Source organism: Microplitis mediator, chromosome 1 (assembly GCF_029852145.1).
Source record: "Microplitis mediator isolate UGA2020A chromosome 1, iyMicMedi2.1, whole genome shotgun sequence".
In the NCBI taxonomy this organism is placed as follows: Eukaryota; Metazoa; Arthropoda; class Insecta; order Hymenoptera; family Braconidae; genus Microplitis; species Microplitis mediator.
The window spans coordinates 6,519,777-6,541,242 of NC_079969.1; the positions used below are offsets into that span (position 1 = coordinate 6,519,777).

Consider the following 21,466-nt stretch of genomic DNA (forward strand, 5'->3'; position numbering starts at 1 on the left):
GAATTTTTAAAGCCAATGAAAATTTTTAAAAAATTGAAATTTTTGAATGGGATTGATCTAGTGATCGAATATCTCAGAAGCTATTGATTTTAGATCAATCTGTTCTGAATGAAAAATGTAGCTAAAAGTGATATCTTTGAAATGAGACCTACATGAGTCCTTAATTTTCATAAGTTTCTGAAATATGAATTTTTAAAATCAATGAAAATTTTGGATAAATTGAAATTTTTTGAATGGGATCGATCTATATATTAAATATCTCTAAAACTATTGGTCAGAAATGAATTAACCATAAATAAAAATTGTAGGCGGAAGCCTTATCTTTAGGTTAAGACTAATTTTATTCCTTAATCTCTATAAGTTCTTTAGTTATGAATTTTCAAAATTTTTTTTTCAGATCCAGCTGAAAACAACTCAAGCAGTGACGAGTAAGTTTTTAGTTTTTTTTTATTTATAAATGTAAAGATGATATGGAGAAATAAAAAAATAGCTCGATAGGTCACTTTTATTAAAAAAAAAAATGATACAGACCAAATTAACTTAGGCATGGATTCGAACTCGCGACCTCCGGATCCACTCATTTTTTTCTGTTTCCATTTTTTAGTTTAAAAAGATAATAATTCAAAAAGTAACTGTCCAATTTTTTTAAACAAAAACTTTTTTTAGTCAGAATTAACTTCTCAATTACTGAATTTTCAAAACGGGGTATAATGGACCAGCTAACAATTTTTTTTCTAACAACTGCAATCTCAAATTTTCTTTTTTTTTTTTTTTAAACAAAAAATATCTCTAGTAAACAACGAATCGATTTATTATGATGTCAAAAAAAGCCGAATCTAACGAAAAATATATTTGAATATTCCATCATAATTTAAAAATTCAAAAATAATTCAACCATAAAATGACTTACTACCATGAAGGATTTTTTTTATTCACTTGCTACTAAAAGTTCCAAGTCGAATTTGCGGTATTTGTTGATGTAAAAATAAATTTTTAACGAGGATGCGGTCCAGACACGCACCAATATATAATAAACTATATTATTAATATCATTATTCGTGTGAATATGAAACTAATAATAATATAAGCAAAATTCAATAAAACGTGAGTCGATGATTTTTTTTCTCACCGCGAAAAAAGGTTTAATAGTTTTATTTTCGGTATATTAGATGGCACGAGCTATAGAGATTATAAGCAATAAGTTTTTTATGTGAATAAAGAAGTGACTTGAGGCGTGACAAAATTTTTAAAAATATACCTTGACCAAAAATTTACCCACAAATGTGACGTGAAAATACGTAGAAATCGTTCAGAGTATCGAAACTAATTCAGATCACAAGGAGCTTTTATGTGGATCCGCGTGTACAAAAGACTTCCGCGAGAGTATATATATAATAAGGACCTTTTATATTCATTTTCTTCTATATAACTAGGTCTTCTTAGATATACTTGTTTCCGTTATTTACCGCACAGAAAACGTCTTGTAGATTCTACGAAATTCAACTCAGGAATGCTTTGAGCTTTTAAACAAAAGTATTGTTTATTATGTTTAAAAAAAAAAGTTACATTATTCAATCGACTTAAACTCTCAAACTATTGACTTTACGTAAATTATAGCCAATACCATTTTTGTAGGCAATTAAAAGGTGAACAAAATTGTTCCTATCAAATTTTATCGTATCTTCAATAATTTAGTCAATAACCGCATTTTAAAATAAATGCACACCATTTTTTTCTGCTATTAATTTTTTTATGTTAGTTTGTTATCTCTAACTGGTGAATTTTTCAATTTATGTGAATGACTTTCGATATACTTCGTAGGAAATTTAATAAGGAACAAAATTGTTCCTGTATAATTTTATCGTATCTTTGATAGGTTGTTCAGAATCCGCATTTTAAAATTTATGCACACCATTATTGTAATCATTCATTCCTCATTCTATTCAATTGCCTCTAACTCGTAAAATATTAATCCCACATAAAAAATAGCAGAGACCTTTCTTGTAGGAAATTGAATGACGAACAAAATTGCTCCTCAGCAATTTTTCATATCTCTAATAGTTTTCTCAGAATTAACATTTTAAAATTCATGCACACCAAAAATTATTTTGCTGCCTATAAAATCTAAAGATAAAAATTCCGCCAAATTGATTATAGATACAAAAAATTTTGTCATTAACTTTGGTCTAGATAATTTTTAAAAAATATAATCAATAGTATACTTATGTATTATGCCCAATATTTGTTAAGCGAGAATAAGTTGAATGCCAGCAATTCAGGACTCAATAAAAAATAATTCACGTTCTTTTTTCAAACACCTTCACTTAACTATATCTTTACATTCAAATATACTTTAAATTCATACTAGCATCCCAACAAAACCTCTGTCCATTCAACAAACCGACACATATTTCAACAAAAAAAACCTATCCAGGATACATAAATCCACAGATAAAAAAATCCTGAGCATCAAAGAATAGTTTAACACATAAAAAGTATCGGCAACTTGAGCAAGAACTAATTGTCCAATAAAAGAATAAAAACGAGCCCAAAAATAGACAATTCTAGCATTTTAGAATCTGACATTGTATAATTGTAGCACCTGGTCCTCGTCCTTATTGGAAAATCGACTCTAAATTTAAAGTAAAAGTCCCACTTGCCGGGAGGTCTCACACCAGTTCGACCCAACAATCACCAAAAATAGTTGTTATTTTTCTTACGCCGTAAAAAGCTCTCGTGGGGGCCTTATTTTCAGCCATCTTATTTGCCTTTCCTTCATCTCTACCTTCTGGCTCAAAATCTTGAGCTAAAAATGGGTCCAGGATCTAAATTCAACATCAAAATCCTATTCTGCCTGTTAGATTCCAAGTGTTTTGTAAACTTGCCGACATTTTCTTGCACCAATACCGACTCAAAAAATCTATATAAATAAATAAAATAGTATCGTGTGTCCATAGATTTTCATTGTGTACCACTTTCCACTAGTTTGCCCGTCTTCAGACAACACCAACGCCCGTTTTTATTATTTCTTATTCAGAGAGCTAACATATAAATTCCTCACGTGCTTAACCGTAATAACAAACTTGCTTACATACAGCCTTGGCCAAAAATATATAAGGCATCTTATAACTTTTTGAAAAATTAAAATTTTTTTCTATCAATTTGATTTTTTTTTATTAATAAAAATCTCAGAAACTATTGAAGATAAATTGGTCATTAAAAAGTGAAAATTGTAGCCAAAAGTCTGCTTTTTACAATGAGACCAATCCTATTTCTTAATCTTAATTAGTTTCGTCGTAATGAATTTTGGAAGTATATTGAAATTTGGAAACTGTAATTTTGGTAAAAAAATTTGCATATCTACATAAATATCTCCGAAGCTTTGGGTCCTAGATCAATTTTTTTCAGACAAAAATTGTAGCCAAACGTTCACTCTTTCGTATGTGACCCATGAAAATCCTTAATTTAGATGAGTTTCCAAAATATGAATTTTCAAAAGATCAAAAGTTTTAAAAAAAATTCGATTTTTTCCCAGGATTGTATCTATTTATATAATCAAACAGCTTGAAAATCGATGGTCAAAAATAGTTCACATATGAGTGAAAATTGTAGCCAAAAGTCTGCTCTTTAAAATGAGACCAATCTCATTTCTTAATTTTAATTAGTTTCGTTGTAATGAATTTTGGAAGTATATTGAAATTTGGAAACTGTAATTTTGGTAAAAAAATTTGCATATTTATATAAACATCTCGGAAGCTTTTTGTCCTAGATTAATTTTTTTCAGACAAAAATTGTAGCCAAAAGTTCACTCTTTGAAATGAGACCCATGACAATCCTTCATTTAAATGAGTTTCCAAAATATGAATTTTTAAAAGATCAAAAGTTTTCAAAAAAATTCAAATTTTCGCCAGGATTATGTCTATATATATAATCAAATATCTCAAAAAACGATGGTCCAAAATGAATCAAATATTGGTGAAAATTGTAGCCAGAAGTCTAATCTTTAAATTAAGACCAAGTTTATTCCTTAATCTTCATAAGTTTATTAAATATAAATTTTCAAAACTCAAAATAATGGCATTTTTGGTTTTTAAAGTTCACAAATGAAAGGGGAGTAAATTGAGATTCCAACAAAAAAAACTTTTTTTGTAAATGTCTACACATAGTTTTTAGAATATGTATGGGGTCAGTTGGTCACTTTGAATAGTGTGACCATATTAAAATTTTTTTCTGTCAAAATTTCGAAATTCAAAATTTTAGGTGTCTAATTCATTCCATTTTTTTCTAGAAATTGTAGATAAACATTTCCAAAAAAAAATTTTTTTTGTCCAAAAATGATGTCTTATTTTGCTCTACACTTCCCTATTTATGTCAAATAAAAAAAAGTAGTATTTCGAACCAGTGATTGATTTAATCACACCATTACCTCAGGGTGTGCTAAATAAAAATTAAGTCCATACTATAGAGCTGATACTCTACTTTTTTATTTTGCATTTCAAAATATCCAAAAGATGCTCAATGGGTCCAAATCTGGTTACCAAGTGACCAGCCTGACACTATCATTACTTGTTAAATTCATTGCCAATTCATGACGGGGTGCATTAGTTTGAAATTTGTCACCTTGGACTTTTTTCAAAATAATGAATAGATATTGCGTTATTTTGAGTTTGACATTGTCTAGTCTTTTTGAAGTCATGCCACCATTAAGGGTTACATACTTTTCATCAGGGTGCCTGATACTTTTGGCCAAGGCTGTATACTCTTGTTCGAAAAAAAAACTCCAATGGCCCCAATGTGAACACATAACCATAAAATTGTAAATATATATTTCCTTGCCATTGATGGCCACTACACGGCCATTGCCCGGATCTCCTCTTTATTTCGCGATCTAAACACTTCCCAGAATGAACGTAAAATAAGAAAACTGGGATTTATTTTTCATGTTCGTTATACTTTTATGTATTTTGTATTGAAACACGGCGCCAGTCAGCTTATATATCTTGAATTCACCGACGAAAATAAAGGTTTCTTCTTTATTTTCAATATGGATTTTATATTTTCATTCTTATTTTTGGTTCGACAATTGAACCTTAAGATTTCTTTTTATCTATATACATAAGACGGCACGAGTGCCGACGAATTCAATACTTAAATCTATTCATTCATGGGAAAATGTAGGAGGGATGAATCGCACGTTTTTAATCTAACGTTTTTCTCAACATTCCGATCTATTATTTTTTGTCATGTGTCGGTTTATTGTGGTACTTTATAAATACGTATATATAGATGTATGTGTCAATAGAAATTCCGAAAAATCAGTCTAGCTTATAGAGATTTAAAGACTTTAAATTTTATTAGACTACTTGTAGGTTATGTGTGATGTCTACTTTCTAAAAATGAATTAGTAAAATTTTCACTGATTTACGCAGTGGTTTATTATGCCACTGCTAAACTAGTAGTTTTAAAAATGATTTAGCGAAATATCACTGATTGAATCAGTGATTTTAAATTCCACTGATTAAAAAGTGTTTTACACTAAAAATTAACTATTTTGTCAGTGGCTCAATTTCTCACTGATACATTTGTATTCATAACTATCAACCAGTAAAAATTTCACTGATTTACTTAGTGACTTAATTTTGAACTATTGAATTACTGAAAATTATTCATATTTTTATCTCAATAAAAATGAAGAAACTGTGCGCTCTCAGAATTTATGTTATTAAACATTTGAATAATTTTCAATTTATTTGTTAACTATTTTCAATTTATAATTAAAATATTTCCCAGTAATTTAATATTCACTTGAATATTTTGTGGTTATTAATTTGTTTTTATGAAGAATTTTAAAATATTATAATTCAGTGTAATAGTTAGTTTGTCACACTAACAGTAGATTTTCCTCAGTATTACCAATGATTCGATCAGTGATTTTGTTTCACTGAAACCATCCGTGACTTTGTTTCGCTGCAGCCATCAGGGAATTTCACTGATTTCTTAGTTACTATTTCTCGGAAACGAACAGTGATTTTTACTAATTAAACTAGTGATGAGATTTCACTGTGTTGATCAGTGATTTTGTTTCACTGAAACCATCCGTGACTTTGTTTCGCTGCAGCCATTAGGGAATTTTACTGATTACTGAGCTACCATTTCACGGAAATAAACAGTGATTTTTATTAATCAAACTAGTGATGAACTTTCACTGATTCAATCTGCGATTTTGTTGCATTGAACCCATCCGCGATTTTGTTTCACTGAATCCATCAGTGAATCTCACTGATTACTGAGCTACCATTTCACAGAAACAACCAGTGATATTTACTAATTAAACTAGTGATGAAATTTCACTGATTCAATCAGTGATAAAATTGAATTTATTAAGTTTGTGAATAATCACTGATTCCTCTGGTCTAATTAGAGCTGAAAAAAATAAAAAATATGCACTATAACTCAGTGGAAACACTACTTCATTCTCAGAGAGTAATCCTCTTGTTGCATCGACAGGACGAAAGTTTGGGTAATAGATATATTAAATTTAAACATATGAAAATTGAGGATTTCTTAGTAGCTGGTAATTTATGAATTAGTAAAACAAGTTGGGACATTTTTTGTGGAAAATAAGGAGACCACACATTTGGGTGGGTTCAAACAGACCCGAAATATTTCACTGTCGTCGCGTCAACATATCCAGACATGGCTTTTAAACTTAAACAAACTATGACCGAGAACATATGTGAATATGGTTTTTCTTTCAAGTATAGAATATCAATGGTCAATATGGTTTTTATATTCGATGGTTAAGATCTTTTCAAGTAGACTTTTTAATTGTTTTTAAGAACTTTCTTGGGTTGTGTATTTGAGGAAGTTTTAAATGTCAGTTATTCAAAGATATTATGTAAAAATTTTTCGAAGGGCTGATCACCATTTTTACAGTAAATTCAAATTCTTAAGGATAAAAAATAGTTGAATTAAGTGACTTTTCGCAGGAAAATGTGCATAACCAGGGATGTCAGATTGGACGTATTACCGCAATTTGGGCGAATTTCAGACGTGCCTTAAGCTAGAATTTTTATCAGGCGATTTTCCACAATTTGGGCTATTTTGAAATTCGTCTATATGATTACTAATCATCTAAGAATGAAAAAAAATATTTTCTGAATTTTTTACTCTCTTCTCGTTTTATTCCCACGTCTTCATAATTTACTATAATTTCCAATAGCCAAATTTGGTCACCAGAAAGTTGGTATCTGTGAATTGCGATCAACTTGTGGACAACTTGACTAATATACATGTATAAAATTCGTCATTTGTTATTTATCAATATATATTTTCAAAAATAAAGTATTTAAAAATATAAATGTCTATTTATTTAAAATTATTGACATTGGGCGGTTTTTATTGTTAGTGTGCGCTTTTTCTGTGAGGTCACGCTACTTTTTTTTGGTAATTTTTGTAAGTGCATTATTAGCCATTCAAATTTCCTACATATGTTTTTGAAAAAAATTTCAAATTTGAGATCCCATGGCCGAAAAATATATCGAATTTAAAAACAATAATCGTAGTTTGAAAACTTCCATCATCAAATACATCGTAATAATTATCAATTGCATACGCAAACAATTAATCATACCCTCACTTCTTGGTAACCTTCTTTTCATTCATTTTCCAATTTTACTAAAATGAAAATTCCTAAATCAATGAACGTACGTTTAAATTCACTTGCATTAAACACAAAAAACAATAAAATGAACTAATTTGCCTAGTAATTACGTAGTAAAGAACAATGAAAAATCTTAAGTGGGACCAAATACTTTAGAGTAAAATTTTCTAACCTCAAAATTACAATGACAATAACAGTAATTACGCAAATAAAAGAATCTTTACAAGTACTTATACTATAAGATGATTCCCATAATAAAAATGAGAATCTCAACACAGGAAGTATAAGCAAAAGGCGATAACCGGATACCAAAGTCAACCCTCTCTTGTGGTAGAGTATGAAGGTGGCGTTAAGAAGTATTTTTTCTCATGAATGAATAAAATCTATTCAAAATGTATTCTCAGTTCTTCAACAAACGTTGACTTTGTGTCCTGACACTTGTACACTTAAATTTTGTGGCTTTCACTCAATCTTCTTTTATTATTGTACGCTGTACAAATCCACTAGTCGGTTCACTACCAATATATATATATATAAACCTTATATTTCCGTTGGTGGTCTTTGGAAAGTGTCTTGCCAAAAAAAAAAAAAAAAAATCTCAATTCCCATGTCCTATACATCATCTTCATCTCTCGCCTCATTCTTCATCATCTTTTTCAAAATCTTTGTTAAATAAAATTTTAACCAACACAAAACACTACGGGATGTTATCGCAATTTTTGATTTTCCAACGAAAATATATATATGTATCCACTTATATATGTGTGTCTGTATATATTAAAGGGTGGGGCAAAATGAGACACCACTTTTCAATAAAAAAAATATTTTGTTTCTTTAGTCTCTAGAAAAAGTATGGGGTGATTTGGTCACCCAAAAATAAAATGACCATTTCAAAATTTTTTCGTGTTTATTCACAAAACGGACTGGAGTAAAATGAACTTTGAAAAAAAATCTGTTTTTATTTGAATTTTTTGAAAATTTGAAAAATAAATTTGATTACTAATGATTATGACTTAAATATTAATTTTAAATTTATTTTCTATAATTGTTTTTAATTTATACACAGAATTAATAAATTTTCTTATATTCTTTATACGAGCATTACTACTACACTACACTATTTTTAATTTTAGTAAACACAAAAAATTTTTTTTCGGTTCAATTTCTAAAATTGTCGCACTACTCAAGACGACCAACTTCCCTCTGCTTTTTTAGAGACAATATAAACATTTAGAAAAATTTTTTTTTTACGTAGTGTCTCATTTTGCCCCACTCTATCCTTAAATATATGAACCCAAAGCAAAATATGACACGGTACAAATTTTTTATAATTTTGGCGCCAAATGTGGGATTATTTAAAAAAAAAAAATTCTTTTCTAAAAATGCTCAATTACAGTCCGAAAAAAAGCTTGGGGTAAATTGACCATCTTGGACAGTGCGACCAATTGAAGTTTTATTAAAAAAAAATTTTTCTCTACAATCGCGATCCGTTTCTCAGAATTATTTTTTTCCAGTTTTTAATAAAAAAATTCTACCGAAAAATTCAAAATTGATAATTTTCCGAACCGACCAACTTTACTGCCCCATTATTTATCTGAACCGTAAAAAATTTGTTTTTGTCTCAAAAATAGGATCTCACTTTGTCTCGGACACTTACCAAAGGTGTCTTATTTTGCCCCAGGTTTCTCAGTATATAATATAAAACATATATAAATATATTTGTAAATTTATATAGAGAAATAGAAAACTAAAAAAAGGACTTTAGACCTCAGTGGTCAATAGTGGTTACAATTGTCTGCGTAAAAGGCAATTTATTTAGTTCAAAGTATCCGCGTTACACCCTAGGGTTTAGGCGGGTAAACCTTTTGCACTATGATTATACTTGACTATGCATTTTTTTTTCTTTCTTAACTTTCTTTGTTCTCTTATTTTGATTTTATTTATATACTTTTTTTGTTGTTGTTATTATGAATAGTGCAAGCATCTTAAATAAAATGGTAACGGATAGTCCTGAGAAAATATACTTCGGTTAGTAACAGAAAAAAAAAAAAAACGGTTATAGCTTGTGTATTTAAAAATTAAAAAGTTTAAGTATGGGAGGAAGTTTAAGTAGATCATGAGTGTTTCCAAAGTTGATATAGGATTAGATTGTTAATAAGGAAGTGTTGGAAGAAATTTTGTACATAATTTTACTGTCAAAAATTTATCAGCTTTTTTTTCAATTGATGTTAAAAAAAAATTATTATAAATTTATCTTTGTACTGAAAATACTGCCTCCGAAATTTATGATACAGGCAAAGAGTTATTTTGGTCGGGTTAATTAAGATAATTTGGATCCTTCTTTAAAGGGCGGGAAGGGGAGGGGGTTAACTGTCTGTTAATTATGCGTATGGTAAAAATTTGAGTTGGGTCTAAATATTATTTTTTTGGGCGGACAAATTTATTTATTACTAATTGAATTAGTTTACGACTGATAATAGACAATTTTTACAAAATTGAGGTAAAGAAAAATTCAAAAAATCAAACAAATCTAAAATTTTTTTACTTACTACAAAATTATTTTTTTTGTCAAAATTTGAAGGATAAATTGTCGGGACTCTAAGAAAATTTTTTTTATTAATTTTTTCTGACACTAATTGAATTTTTTTTTTTTGTTCATAATTTTTTGAATTTCATAAGAAAAACTTTTTTGAATCATTTTTTGTCAAAGATTTGAAATTTTTTTGGGTAAAAAAAATTCTCAGAGAAAAAAATTTGGCAGATAAGTTTTTGTCAAATTTTGATTTTTTAAAGTAATAAAATTTTGATTTTTAAAAATTTCACTTTTGTCTACAATTTTTATTACCATTAAGTTTGAACAATTTTTTTTTTTAAGTCCACGTAAATAAACAAGACTTGAAATTTCGAATTTTCTTTCCTAAACCAAATGTTAAAATTTTTGAATTTAAAAAAAAAAAATTTGCAGCTTCATGTATCAAACCCACGAATAAAATTATTGAAAAAATTTTTTCAAATTGAAACCCATCAATCCATACCACTAATTACACAAAAATATTTAACAATTAAATTAAACTCAACTAATGAAAATATATTTTCATCCCAAAGTGTACTTTGTAGTAAAAAAAACTAATTCTATTTAACAAACAACAATATCCTTATAGACCCACATACATATACATATATATCTAAGTAAGAGATCACAAATATTTCCTAATTCCCACAGTATGTACGTTATCTTAAATTTAGCGGAAACCCCGATATTTTATAACGTACACGACATTCCATATATGTTCTTCCGAGAAAATTCACCGCATTTCCCACGTCGTAGGTGGTGTATAAAAAAGACATATATATATAAAAAAAAAATAAACGGATATAGGTTCATTGTGTCTCGTGCCTTTGACAATAAATACGAACTATGGGAGTTCATCTCGTCCGTACGTGCCACGATGGCTTTAAAACGTTTCCTACATCTTCAACATCCCTTATATATATATATATAGAGTAGTAGTATAAAGTGCTTGTGGACTTTAAAAATACCCTTTTCATAAATAAATATAAAAAGGGTAAAATAGACAAGTTCCAACGCACCGCTTTCGTGTTCAACATATATTCTCACCACCTACGATTTCTTATAAATATACATATATATATGTATAAAAACATTCTCTTGTACTATCCCGACCTAGTGCGTAGACTTCTCATTCATTGAAAACTATTTCATTCATAAAATTCCGATGAAGGAACCAGCAGCTCTACTTTGCTCTGGATATTCGGTCTCTATTTTACTTTACTTTTACCAATTCACGTGTTATATATATAGATATATGTTTCCTTCTATCTCTATCTCTAAATGTCATATTATCGCTTTCTTACTTTAGTCAATGATTTACTTTTATAACGTCTTTTACAGTTTATTTTTATAATATAACACCTTATTTATGTTATAACTGAAGGAATGTAATTATTTACATTGACTGGGGCAAAATGAGACACAATATTGTTGCTGGGTGTCTAAAGTTAAATGAGACACTATTTTTAAAATTGTTTTTTTTTTTTTTTTTGTTAAAAATGAGTAATTATTAGGAGTCAAAAATAAGGGGGCAGATTGGTCAGTTTTGACAGCGCGGTCACTAAAATTTTCAGTACAATTTTTTTTTTTTTTTTGTAAGTATTTTCTTAATTAATTATTACTGGGGGTAAAGTCGGCCACCATTAAAATTTTGGTAATTAATTTAATTAATGAAATTTAATTTAATTGGCATAAAGTACGAAAATTTTAAGTGAACAATTTTTTTTTTTTCTAAGAGATCCATTTTACCTCAGATTTACATTCTTACAGTTTTTTACTTACGTTAAATTAATTTAGATTGCAAACATCTTGAAAATTTTTCTCAGGCTGACCAATTTGCCCCATTTTTTTTTACAAATCGTGATTATATTTAAAAAAATCGGGATCAAATACGGATTTTATTTCAATTCGAATTTATTTTGACACAAAGTTCCGGAGTTTTGATGTAAAAATTTACTCCGGAGTAAATTTCATTTTATACCAAGTTTTAATGTTCCAATAAACTCTTCTTCGAAGTGAATTTCATTCCGTGAAAATTGAAAAAAAAAATTATCTGCTCCAAATTTACTCCGGATTTAATCAGTATTTACTCCGCAAACTTTGTAAACAACAAAAAAATATGTACCTGAAGATCGGAACGTTTTTCGCGAAAAGAAAATGAAAAAATCGAAATGAAAAGTCAAAAATCTACTGAATCTAATTTTCTGAAATGTTTCGCACGTCAGCCGAAAATAGCAGCCTACCCCATTTACTTCTTAAGTAAAATTACATAAATTTTTTTCATTTTCGTTGTACGAAAAACGTTCCGGTCTTCAGGTTCATAAAAAAATGTCTTATTTTGCCTAAATTTTCTTTATAGAAGTATTGAAATCGTGGGAGAAAAATTTTATTTGTTTTTAAATACATATCAAAAAAAGGCGGGAGTTTAGCATTTCTTAAAAGATTTATATATTAAATTTTTTTTGTTTTTATTTACCTTGAGCCCAAGGCGTTCTAACGATTCTTTTAAGGTGTTCCTTTTTTTTTTGTTTAGGTTCATCTTTTTTTGAACATGTATATATATATATATATATATATCAGACTTTTATTCTGCTAATAAAAGAGAATGGAACTATGACCGTTAAAAAATAGAACAAAATAACTCATTTCATAACCTTTTGAATTATGAGTAGAAAAAAAAATTAATAATTTTGTGAATAGAAAAATTTCTTTACTGAAAATCACTCGAAAAATTTGACTTTACAAAGACATTAACATTAAGTAACATATTGTTATTTTAGAGATATGTAAAATGTGTTTCCTTATCTGAAGAAACACTTGGAGTATCGGAGCTGATAAGACTCGCTTCGAATATTTAAATGATTACGTAAAAAATAATCTTGTAAAAAAAAAAAAATAAATGTCAGATGATTGATTATTTGAGCGAAAAAATTGAATTAACTCTAAGAATCCTAATATTGATGATGTTCTTTGATGATAAGATGATAATGATTATGATGATAAGCGGAAAAAAACTAAATGATGAACAAAAAAGTTTATGATGAGTAGTCACAATAAATCCGGTTTTCTGCGGCTTCTCTCAAAGGTTAATATTTGAAATTATCTCCTTGTTAGCTGGTTCATTTGATCCATTTCATTTTCTCACGCATTCTTATGTTGGGTACTGGCACTTATATATTAGTTGTATCTAAAATACATGTTTAACCATTTTCTGACCGTTTATGTATCCAGTAAAAAATTTAACAAGACCTAGATCACTAGAAATGTATTTGACTAGATCTAGATGGAGAAAAAGTGGAAACGGCCGAACAAGTTACTCAGTGTCTTGAGATTCGTCTCTCGATAAATCGACGTTGAGAGCTCAAAAACAAAAAGATTAAAGGCTGGGACTTTTGGATTTGTAGAAATAACCAAGGTCGTTAGACACCAAATTTATTTTGGGAACGAAATCTTAGACTCTGCTTGATACTGTCTGGAGAAAGGAAATTCTCATTTCCTTTGTCGAATTTTTAAAAGTTTTAAATCACGAAGTGGTACTTTATGAGGCGGACTAGTAGTATAGCGAAAAAACTTTTTTAACAAAACGATTTCTCTTAATTTGACACACCGAAGAAAAAACAATGTCGAGGTCCTTATGCTGACTAAGAGAACACGTGGTCATACATTTTTAAGAATGACCGCGTTGAGAATCTTAAATACTCCCATTTATTAATTATTATAATAATAATAAATTTACAAACAATATAGAAGGCGTAGAATGGGAACGTTTAGGGAATAATGAAAATTTGTACGCAGAGAAAATTAAATGAAACAAAATTTACCGAAATTCGATAACTATAAAACAAGTCAATGAGATTTAAATAGTCCACAGTAATATCGCTAATTATAAAAAAAAGTACATTGTAACAACAAATTTTACATGGTGCAGTAAAATAAATTACGTAGTTCAAAAAATGATTCCACCGAATATTTAAATGCATTCCCGGGAAAAAATAATTTCGACCTACAGAGATCCAATTTTTTTCATTATTTCAAATGTAGATCTATCATCTACGTAAATCAAAGCTGAAAAAAATGGCAAACTATCAATTTGTGAAAATTCAAAATCTGACTTAGAAATAAATTTCAGGATCTTGAAAAAAACATTAAGATCTAAGTTCTATATAAATTTTATCAAATCTTAATAGATTTAGTGACATCAAGGAGATATAAAATTTCAAAAAATTAGATTTCAATTGATCTAATCACATCTCGTTAAATCTTAATTATTTTTTCCGGGATCGTCAAACTTTTATACAACTTTTTTAAAAATCATTTCAGAGCCCACTCTATTTTTTCCCGCTACCAACAAAAAAAAAATTAGATTCCTCCATTAAATTGTAACAGATTCTATCCCTTTAACTCCTTAAAAAAAACCTAATTTCGCCGATTTAAATGTCTTATTTTTTTTCTAAACCCAAAATATTTAACTAAAAAAAAAAAAAAACCGTTAACTTTAAATGCCCATCTTGTTAAATCCCGTAAAAAAGATAAGATAAAGTTCAGTAGGTTGAACGAAAAACTGAAAAGGAAGAGCACAAAAATTCATGATTTTATTTTCGTTACATATTTCTTTTTTTTCCATTTTTTTGAGTTATTACGAACAATGGCGTGTCTCGAGATATGTTGAATAGTTTTCTATAGGTGTTCTTTAGTTTCTATAGTAGAATATAATGTATTCTAGATAGGGCGTGGATGGCCATCGACTTATAGAAATAACTACAAGGATGGTGTGTAGACTGTAAGTAATATAAGAAAGAGGTGAAAAATCGTTTCGAATGGGTTTCAATGCACAGTTAACACAAATATATACGTCTATATATATCTATACATAAATAGTATAGGCATTTACTTCTTAGTGTTGTCGTTGGTTAAGCATGTGATGTGATGTTCAGGATACAAGTCTCCGTTGAATGCAAATGATCGCGGCAATTCTTAGAACATCGTCGGAAGTTTTACAAAGTCCCTTTCTTGGCCACAGGCTCTTTACTTTTCTCTTATACTTTTTTCCTCTTCGTCATCTATATAACGACATCTTCGTCTTCTTCTTGGTCTGGGTCTTGGTCTTGGTCTTAGTCCTGCTCTTGGTCTTGGTCTTACTCTTGGACGGACTTGCTTTTAGTTTCCTTCTTCTTATGCCTCTTCTTTTTCTCCTGCTGTTGCTAAGTCCGATCATTGGACCGGGATAAGACGTGTATAGTTCCTTCGCGCCAACGGAATCCCGCCAAAACAAACCGCCATTGCTCAGCTGATCGAGTCTACGGCGTTTCCCTCCATTCACACGCGTCTAGAAACATCTATAGCTCCTTATTTACTTATATGTACATATGTATACATAGATGTGTGCCAAAGGAATGTGGGCTCATACAGACACGTTATTAAATTTTTTTTTTAAATTTCATTTATTTTATTTCGATAAATGTTTTTTTAAGCTATTGATCCTTCTGATCTTATTCAGTTATCACATGTGTTAAAAAAATGCTTAAATGTTTTTTTACTACAGCATTTTTTTTTATGATAGCTGTTTAAAATAAATGTACAGTTATCTAATTATTAAATTTTGAAGTTATCTAAAAAATTGATAAATTTTTTATTTCAAAAGATGGTACTATATTTCAAAATTTCAAGGACATTTTTGAGAATTAACCCTTGATAGTGACGTAGGTTCCAAAGGAGCTCAGAAAATTTTAAACTCCGAATTTTGATTTCTACTTCTTACAATTTTAAACTCAAAATATTTCACTAAATATTGAGTTTGAGAAAAAAGTATAAGATATCTTTTTTGTAGAAAATTTTACGCGCTACAAAAAAGATCTCTTATAATTTTCTCGATAACTCAATATTTATAGAGATATTTGCAAAAAAACCACTTAGTCAATTTTAACTCCGAATTTTGATTTCTACTTCTTAAAATTTTAAACTCAAAATATTTCAATAGCTATCGAGTTTTTGAAAAAAGTATAAGATACCTTTTTTGTAGAAAATTTAAAGCTCTACAAAAAAGATATCATTCAATTTTTCAAATAACTCAATATTTACAGAAATATTTTCAAAAAACCAATTACACTTTTTTTTTGACAACTTTTGAATCTTCAATGGAAAATTTTGAACTTTATTTACTAAAATATATATGATTTTTGAAAAATTCATCGTTTACATAGATCCTATATCCGTTAATATTCCAAAAATATGTGACAAGATTTAGTTAGACATCAAAAATTACCAAAGTTATATATATTTTTCCTCAAAAATTTACTTTCCCTTTTACTGCCAACTATTTTTCCATTACATACATATATATATATATATATATATATATATATATATATAATATATAAAATGCTACCCGCGAAGTAAAATATAACTTTTGAAGAATTTTCCAAAACCAAACTCTCAACTTCTCCAATTTAACGCCCCATCATTTAAAAAAATATAAATATAACATAAGTAAATTCCATTCTCAAGATTTATATTGATTCAGGTAAAAATATGTAATATTTAACCCCCATACTATTTATCTACGGCACTCGATCCGCAAAAATGTAAATAATCCAACAAACGGAGTACACACGGCAACAAAAATATTAAAAGCCAACAAAGTGCATGGGCAGGCCCTTGGTTTAATTTATCGTTCCTTCAGTATATACAGGATTTCATATATCTCTATATATATATATATATATATATATGTGGTGTGATGGTGTGATGGTATTATATGGTGGGCATGTGAATACAATCTATCACGTCTTTTCGCGATGTGGGTCTCAGCTCTTAGCTCTCAGTGCGGCTTTGGATGCCGATGATGAAAGAAAAAATGAAAAGGAAAAAAAAAAGTTAAAAAGAGGGTGGATAACAGGTACTATAGAAGGTCTTGAGGTCTTGAGTTTAAAGTACACAGAGCCACATAACAAGAGTAGAGGAAGTAAGAAAGAATAAGAAAGCAGGTTCTATATATTTCTTTTGCTGATGTTGTTGTTGTTGTCGTGCTCTGATGCTGGATATTGGTCCTGGTGTTGGTATTGAAGACGGTGCTGGTGTTGGAGCTGGTGCTTCTGTGGTAGTATTTGGTACAGGTAAAGACGCAAAGAAGTAGAGGAAGAAGTTAAGGTAAAGGTAGAGGTAGACGGCGACTGTTAAAGGGCACAGGTACCACACAAAGTGGCCAGTCTTCCTTCGTCTTCCCACACCAACACGTTCAATTTATCCTGATATATATATGTATATATATATATGTGTACGAGGATAGAATGAAAATAAAAAATAAGTTGAGAGAAGGTTTTGTTGATTGACGAACAAGTTTACGATTGGGATCAGAGCCACCCTGAGGCTTTTGAAAATTTATAAGTTTTTTCGTAGGTGGTTTTTTTTAAAAATAGGAAATGACAGCTCGTTTTTTATGGATCTTATTGTCATGATACTTTTATTTAAATGGATTGTAGGTGTGTCATAAAGTGGAATACATCCCGCCTTTTTGCCGATTTTAACATGATTTGCAACACTTTAAAATGTCGTTTTTTTCAATGGCCTATTTGTTATTTTCTAAAGGAAATTTTTTTTTATATTTCGTTATTGGAATTAATTATTAATGGAAGCTGCTAGTGATCTGAGGCAGAAAATTTTTCTGACAATTGACGTCAATTGACCAACGGTCAGTTTTTGAATTTGATGGCAGTTTCCGCGCCAGATTTATTGTGAATGTTCACTAATTTAGTTTTAGAGAGTAAAAAATGGACGATAAATTTTTTACTGTCATTTCAAATTTGAATAGAAGCGAAGAGAAATTTTATATGAATTTTTATGAATAAATATATCGATCGTTATGTTGAGTGATACAACTTACAATTTATTTACAGTTACAAGGGTTCGATACCTAATGAACTTTGAAAATTTGAACTTTTACACTTTGAATTTGGAAATTTGAACTTTAGCAATTTGAACTTTTGTAAATTTGAACTTTGAATAATTTAGTATTTCTTTCATCAAAAATAATTTTTTTTTCATAATTTTTCATAATTCATAAAAATTCAAATTTACCAAAGTTCAAATTGCGGAAAGTCAAATTGGTAAAGTTCAATTTTCAAAGTTCATTAGATCGGTCACCGTGACAAGTGTTCGTATTTAATATTGTCCAGAAAATTATTTTATAAAAAATTAACCAAATTGTTTTTGACAAGCAATTGTCAGAAAATTTTTCGCAATGCGACTAAACATAAAAATGATGGTCATTTCGCTTCACTAAAATCTACAGAGTTAGAAATTTTGAGTTGAAAAAAAAATTTGGTTAAATTTTTGTGTCATTTTCAACAGAGTAATTGGTTATTTCAAAGCAAGTTCATGTTATTTTACTTTAACATATTTTTGATAAATGATAAAGAAGTCGAATGTTACACATCTAATGTATTATTCCAAAATTAACACAAAATTTGTGTTGTTTGGATAAATATTCCCGTGACTCCCGCGCTTTTCTTCATTACTTTGGCTAAAGACCAAACGACATTTACTTTAAACTGAAAAAATACAAAATTTCGAAACCCGTCATTTTGTTTTCCCATTTTATTAAACTTGATACTAAATTACAAAAATTTGTACCTCTATTTTTACTCTATTTTCTTACTACTGATCAAAATAATCAGACAAAAAAAATATCAACACAAAATAAACCGCCCAAAAGTTTCATAACTAAGTTGAAAATTTCAAAAAATCTTCGTCCCCTTTGTCAAAAAAAACATTTTTTTTTTCAGAAGAAATTCAATAAAAAACCATGTCTCAACTTCCATTATCTCTACTGTCGAAATATTTTTCAAAATATTAAATCTTGCCAAAATTTAAAAACTAACCGCTAAATTTGAAAAAGAAATTAATCACTAATTTTTACCAAAAATATTTTTGAATACTTAGCGCTCATAATTTCCTGTTTTTCTATCAAATTTTCCATGTCCACTTTAACCCTTTTAAAAAATTAGTCTATTTAACTCAAAAAACCGTAATCCTTCCAAACTGAAGAAAAAAAAATAAATTTATCAAAATAATTCAATAGAATGCCAAAAAAAAAAAAAAAAAAAAATGTAAAATTCGTTATGTATTCCATAAGAGTCTGGTTTCTCATCTGGTATCATGAGTTATCTGTTAACGTGTATAATATACATAATGTCGGTAAATATGTATGTGTATAAATATATATATGAAGAGTCGAGTGTGGGAGCGGCGCCGCGTGAGATCAAGTTTTTATGACCGTATTCTTAGTATGGTATTTTGCTTCCTTTCGTGTCTTTACTCATATCATGTTAGTATGGATTTTAACAAATACATATATATGACTACATGTATATGTATGTATGTATATATATTTATTTAAGTATGAGGAAAAACGTGGACCTGACAACAAGTCCCATGCCAGAACGGTTCCCTTTCAAAGTGAGTCCCAAACTGCTCCCTTATATGTATATGTATATGTATGTATATATATATTAGTAATATATATAGACCCAGTAACCGAAAGAGAGAGACAACAATCCACTTAGGACCTTGAAATATAAAACGGCTGGAGTGAGATGAAATAAAAAACGCTTAGCTCTTTAAATCGACTATGGCTACGAGGGATTTAAAAATGGCTGCCGACTATTTATTTCCCGCCAATTTTTTTACTGACGCATACACACGTTTTGTGAGCTGGGTTTGGGTTTGGTTTACTTGATATTGTGCCGCTCAGCTGAGACTGCACTTTAAATCAAGTCAGCTGTTTTTTCTTTTGATCCTTTGGAGATTTTCTTGGGAAATTGCCATTTAAAGGGACAAGATGATAAATTTTTTGCTGTAGTGTTGAACTATTTTTTTTTTTTTTTTTTTTTTATTTATTATTGATGATAATTGTATTTTAAAAGATTTTTTTTTTTTGAAAATTTTTCCACTGAACTTGAGAAATTTTTTTCACTGAAAACAGTAAAATTTTTTTTTTCAAATTCGCGGGAAAATTTACATAAAAATTTCAATAGTATTCAAGATTTTTGGGTGATTTTTTTTTCTTTTTTTGAAAATTTTGTCACTGAACTTGAGAAATTTTTTCACCGAAAACAGTAAAATTTTTTTTTACAAATTCGCGAGAAAATTTGAATAAAAATTTTAATTATATTCAAGATTTTTAGGTGATTTTTTTTTTTAAATTCAAAATTGTATATAGAATTATAAATAAAGAGAGTAAATTATGATTAATTTGGCACTTCTACGGGCGTATCCGTGTCGAAATTTAAGGTGAAAAGAAATAACAGAAGAAGCAAACTATAAAATGAATGAAAAATATTAAAAAAAAGTGTCTGTCATTAGAATGTAAAACTTAAATATTAGTCGGTTGTAAACAGGTTTTAAATTGTAACTTGGTACTAGTAATTATATTTGTTGTTTTCGAGATAAACTCAGAGTTTCGTTGGTATGGCTTCATAAGAACGAATGAAACTCAATCAAGATCTCTAAATTGCCGGAAGGATTCTTACATTTTTTTGGGGAATTAAATATAAAGAAAGGGTCCATCAGAAAAAAAAAGTAATAAATATTTTTTGAAATTCTGGTATTTTCTCAGGATTAAATGCTTCATTAGAGCAACATAATTTTCTGGGGTAGGCTCTGGACAATTTGAAAAAAAAATTTTTTTAAGGGAACTGGGAGAATGAAAAATTAAATAGCAGATTATAAATGCTAACTCTTTTAAAATAAATTAGTAAAAAGTACTGATCGTCAGTGAATATTTACTGACTGTCAGTACTTTTTACTGATGCATTTTAAGCCCAACGTACTTTCGTTAAATGAATCAATGAAAATTTCTCCAATTAGTAAATATTCACTGATTTTCAGTGTCTTTGACTATCTGTCAGTACTTTTTACTGACTTAATCCCGTACTCTTTTGAAATGAATTAGTAGAAAGTAGTGACAGTCAGTGAATATTCATTAAGACATAGTGTCGCGTATATTGATTGCATCAGTGGTTTACTTAACAATATTTATCCGTGAATATTCACTGACATGCAGTACTTTTCACTGATCCATTTTAAGCGAGTACACGCTTGACATAATTCCGTAAAAATTACTGATAGTGAACATTTACTGCACAAACACTCCCAATTAAAACACTGATGCAATCAGTATACTTGAGACTACATCTCAGTGAATTTTCACTGTCAGTACTTGTGACCGACTACTT

General features: G+C 29.0%; 1 protein-coding gene across 1 annotated transcript in view; it reads left to right on the plus strand.

The window, feature by feature from the left end:
• Nucleotides 1-21,466, plus strand: part of LOC130667930 (M-phase inducer phosphatase) — a 100,896-nt gene that overhangs the window by 37,245 nt on the left and 42,185 nt on the right. The window contains exon 3 of the mRNA XM_057469869.1: nt 398-428. Coding sequence (XP_057325852.1) covers nt 398-428 — 31 coding nt within the window. The remainder of the gene's footprint in view (nt 1-397; nt 429-21,466) is intronic.